The following is a 4,916-nucleotide window of genomic DNA, read 5'->3' as shown; positions in this document are numbered from 1 at the left end:
AAAATAATTTAAGTTCATTAAATGAAATACCATATGATAACAACACCTCAATTGTCATAAACATGAAAAAAAATCAAGTGAAACACGAACTTTTCATGTGATCATCGTCCAAGAAATGAAAGACATAATTTAGCGTAAAACAAAAGATCATATTTTGTAAGCAAAAGCTAGTGAAAAAAAAAATACTAATGTTTAACCTTCAAATTATGCCAAATAATAATTTGTTAACAATATTATAATTGTTTTTTCTTTTTTTTTTAATTGATTTGAAAGTTGAAGGAGGATGAAATTCAATCAATAACCTTTTAAATTAAAAGGAAGGATTAAAAACGATGCAACTAAGTCTAATTTTTGAAGAGCAAGAAAACCTAAGTTTAATTTTTTTCCGCAAGGATTTTAAAGATATATTCCTCGATATTGATGTTAGACCAAACATTCAATAAAACAAAAAAAAAAAAAGAAACCAAATAATAAAACATCTATAGAAGGGACTATAATTTAATACGATTCAAAGTATAACTTGCTTATGTCTATACAAATAAGAGAAAAGTCTACAAATTGTAAAAAATTACAATGATATTAATAATTCACTTAAACACTCTATCTCAGAATCCAACAAATACATACAAATCAATCTCAATTCACTCATCAAACCCAAGTCAATACCAAATCCAAATAAATTTATTAACACTCTCGCTCAATCGATTATGAACGCTTTATTTCGATTCCTATGAACACTTTCATTTGATCTCTAACCAAACACCAAAATATTACATCTATGGACAGTCTCCCTTAGTCTCGTATGATGTCTATACATTTAATTTCACAAATTTTGTAATTCTCTTTACATCTTTATTTTGTGCCTTCCCTTATTGAGATTCCATTTTATTTGTAAGTTTACTAACTTACTCACCAAATTTAATTGGTTATTAAACAATATTCTTTGTTGATCCCAAAAAAATTCAAAAAATATATTACTAAATATTTTTGAGATTTAAATCAATATTTTCAACAATAGATCGGGTACACTCATAGTTTTACTCTTAGGAATACTCCCAATAAACATCAAATCTTAAGGTCCTTTTGTATCAGTATTAAGATTAGCTCCAATAATATTGAAAATAGTGGTGAAATTAATTAGTATAGTTGATATTAAAACCAATGGTGATATATGTGTTTAAATGCAAAAAAAGTAATGGTGGTGAAATGAATTATAGTGAAAATAAAAAATAACCATTAAAGATATTTGATTAATTAAATTATATATAATAAAAATTTTAAATTATTTAATATTTATAAAAGTAATTAATTATTGAAAAATTATTGAATTATTTTCATATCAAATAATAAATAATTAAAAATCAAAAAGTTGATTTTGTCAAAAAAATAAATTATTTAAATACTTTTAAGTAAAAAAGTTAAAAGTAAAATAAAATGAAAAAAAGAGTGTTGAAAAATATAGACAAAAAAAGGGATGAAAGTAGAAAAAAACCTTTAATTGAGTTTTACAATATTTCACAAGATCCTTGAAGGTTCAGTCACAGATTAAAAATGGAACACGCTCACACACCGTAAATTTGTAATCCAAACGCAAAAATTACACATTTGCACCCTTTATTCGCTTCTCATCAAGGCTATGTTCAAATTCAAATCAGGCCTTAATTAACACATAAAAAAAAAAAAAAAAATCTTCTTTTCTTACTGATAGAACTAATTTTTGTGAGTGCCTTTATTATTGCATTGAGATTGTCATTGTTTACAAAGAAATATAAAAGAATTTCAAACTTTTAAGTTGATTTTCTCAAAATATGTCAATATATTATTTATGAAAAATCTAGAAAATTAAAGGAAAAAATGGATATTAGAATGGAATAGTGGTAGTGGTTGTTGGCTATATAACAAGATATTAGGCAATATATCTTGATTGAAGAGGGGCCATGGTTAGTTAAAGCTGTGAAATAAAAGCAACAAACACACAAAAAATAATAATTATTACCCTAACTTAAAAAATGACTTTGAAAAAAGCATCTCTTAATCTTAGCCAACCCATGATAGTAAACAAATAAGGAGACAAAATCCCTCCAAACCACTTCTCCTTCCCATCCCTTCTCCAGCTCACATTCTTTCATACCACGCCAAAACGTTCCCCCCAACCAAACACTTTTTCCCCACTCACCTTCCCATCCAAATTCCCATATAAATATGTCTATATTTTATCCCTATTATTTGTCACCTTTTCTTTCTTCTATGCCAACTATTTCACAATTCTTTGTTTAAGGCTGTTGAACAAATTTTCTCTCCAATTCCAAAGGATTTTCAAGTGTTCTTCCTTCTAATTATTGCAAAATCCAAAATCTGAGGTACAAATTAACAAGTTGCTCATGATCATGAGAAAATCGTCACTAAAAGTTTTAATTATACCCGTCCTTGGGAATAGAAATTGATCTTTGTTTTTGCACTCGTAAAACCGGAATTATTTATTTCATTTTTCTTTTGAGGAGAAGAGAGTTATTCACATTTTATTCATCAAATTTTCTTTGTCTAAAATGTTATGTTCTAGTTTATTTTCTATTTTGATTTTGATTTTACCTTGCAGTTAGATATTCATCATGGAGAAACGAACATCTCCATTTTCCAATCAAAATTCCAGCTCCGCTGCTACCGCCACCTCATCCACCACCATGGAAAACCAAAACTATGTATCACCACCGCCATCTCCACTTCAAAACCATCACCAATATTACCACCAAGATATAACTACTGACTTCGCTTCAATGTACAACTTCAGTTTCCCACCAAAATCTCCTCTCCCCCATTCCCTTTCCCTCACGCCTTCTTCTTGCGCTTCCTTGGATGACCTCCACATTAATCTGAAGCTCACATCCGACGCCATAGCCACCGAGCGCCGCCTCAACCAGGCTCGTCTCATCCTAGAGTATCAACAACTCTGTTACCATTTCGACCTTTGTTTTGCTCGCCTCCAAGATCTCATTAGAGAGCTTGAAACGCTGCGTATTGAGAATAGCGATCTGCGGGTGGCCAACAATGGGTTGATAAAACTCTTAAGCCTGTCGTCCCAAGCTGCCACGAAAAACCGAAACCTCGAACGCGAAGAACCGCTAGATTTGAATGTGAAAAGGTGGGAGAGGAGGAATAACAACGCGCAGAGGAACTCGCTGACGAAGAGCGTTTCAGTCAGGTCAACTACTTATCTTCAGGTCAACCGAGAACAAGGTTCGAGCGACCAGCAGAGAGTCGTGAATCCGTCGGTGAGTTAATTTAGTTTTTGGGGAGAGAAATTATTTATTCATATATTATATATAGTTTCTTTCGTTGCATATTTAAAAAAAAAAATTGAGAACTAATGAAATGCATAATTATGTTGTGGCAAAACTGATATAAGAATTTTATTATATCTAAACGATATTTGTTTAAATTTTGTTTTAGAGATTTTAAACAATTGTGATATATATTTTAAATTTATCTTAAAATATATCAAACTATTTACGTATTTTCTTTTCTTTCTTGTACATATGATAAGTTACATGGACCAGATTGGGGATGTGAAGATTCTGAACTAAGTGAAACTCAAATTTTTTGAGGGTAACATATTAATTTATAATAATTATAATATAATTAATCAATCACAATTTAAAATTATACAAAAATTATTAAAATTTTATATAAAATTCACATTAATTTTTTATTATAATTAAATAATTATAATATTATAGTAAAAATAAAATTATAGGTGAAATGTTTCCTTTTTAAGAGGTTTAACAATTAAATTTGTATTTTGATCGGGTTTGGAGAAGATTTTTAAAACTTGAGTTTGCTTTAAGATATCGTATAATAAAGAACAAATAATTTAATTTGATTTTAATTTTAAAATATTAAAATATAATAAAATATTTTAAAACTTATTAAAAGTAATATTATATATTAATAAATATCACATCTTAGGGAAGGGAATGAATGAACTCAGTTTTTGGAGTAGGAAAAACATGCACCTAATCATTGATGAGCAAAATGCTTGGGATACGAGTCTTGTTAATTAATATATCTTGATTGTCAACTAAGTGCAAGATGTAAAGAGACAAAATTGCTTACTTTTGTGGTCATATAATCATATTGCTGATATTCAATATCGTATATGTGATTTCATATTAATTTGATTTGCATGGTTTTAGGAGGAAATTAAATTTTCAAAAATGCAGGTGCGAGTATACGTGCCACACGAGGCAACAAGATCAGAAGACAAGGCAATTGAATTGGAGGTATACAATCAAGGAATGTTTAAGACCGAGCTGTGCAACAAATGGCAGGAGACAGGCACATGCCCCTACGCCCAAAATTGCCAGTTTGCCCATGGAATCACCCAGCTACGTCCTGTCATTAGGCATCCAACGTATAAGACCAAGGTTTGTCGGATGGTTCTTGCTGGCCAGACCTGTCCGTACGGACACAGGTGCCACTTCCGTCATTCTCTTACCGATCAAGAGCGACTACTAATTTCGCGTTAATTCAAATTATTCGGCTAAAAAATTGTAAATATTTTGACGCTAATAAAATTCATCAAAATAATAGTCTCCAAAGTCATAATTATAATAAAATAATAATTTTTAGTGACATATGGGGTTACTTACCGAAATTGTGTATGATAGCTACTGTTTTATTAATTGTACGTTATGTATGGGAGTTGTTTATAAGAGGAATAGATCATAAATGTATCACATGCAAAAGAAAATTTCATTTCTTTGTATATTTGATTTTGAGTTACATAATTGAAAGTAGTTCTCTTCTGTCTCATAAACTTTATTTCTGTTATTTCAAAATTCAAATTTAAAACCTCTTAAAATATTAAGTTCTAATTGGTAGGATATGATTTATTGGAAAATTTATATATTTTTTTATGA

The 4,916-nt window shown here is 29.5% G+C and overlaps 1 protein-coding gene across 1 annotated transcript; it reads left to right on the top strand.

The window, feature by feature from the left end:
- Nucleotides 1–2,249: 2,249 nt before the first annotated feature.
- On the top strand, nucleotides 2,250–4,916 carry LOC111313606 (zinc finger CCCH domain-containing protein 14-like). The gene is made up of 3 exons (XM_022914279.2): nucleotides 2,250–2,360; nucleotides 2,597–3,269; nucleotides 4,218–4,916. The coding sequence occupies exons 2-3, from the start codon at nucleotides 2,610–2,612 to the stop codon at nucleotides 4,521–4,523; spliced, it is 966 nt and encodes a 321-aa protein (XP_022770014.2). The 5' UTR covers nucleotides 2,250–2,360; nucleotides 2,597–2,609; the 3' UTR covers nucleotides 4,524–4,916.

This window comes from Durio zibethinus, chromosome 23 (genome assembly GCF_047325235.1).
Source record: "Durio zibethinus cultivar Kanyao isolate XHJ-2024 chromosome 23, ASM4732523v1, whole genome shotgun sequence".
In the NCBI taxonomy this organism is placed as follows: Eukaryota; Viridiplantae; Streptophyta; class Magnoliopsida; order Malvales; family Malvaceae; genus Durio; species Durio zibethinus.
Note: the sequence above shows the minus strand (reverse complement) of the source record. Positions and strands in the feature narration are given on the sequence as shown.

Excerpts from the sequence above, each read along its gene's own strand:
- LOC111313606 (XM_022914279.2), top strand. The coding sequence starts at position 2,610 with ATGGAGAAACGAACATCTCCATTTTCCAATCAAAATTCCAGCTCCGCT. Across the intron at positions 3,270-4,217 it reads AGAGAGTCGTGAATCCGTCG|GTGCGAGTATACGTGCCACA; the intron begins GTGAGTTAATTT and ends TCAAAAATGCAG.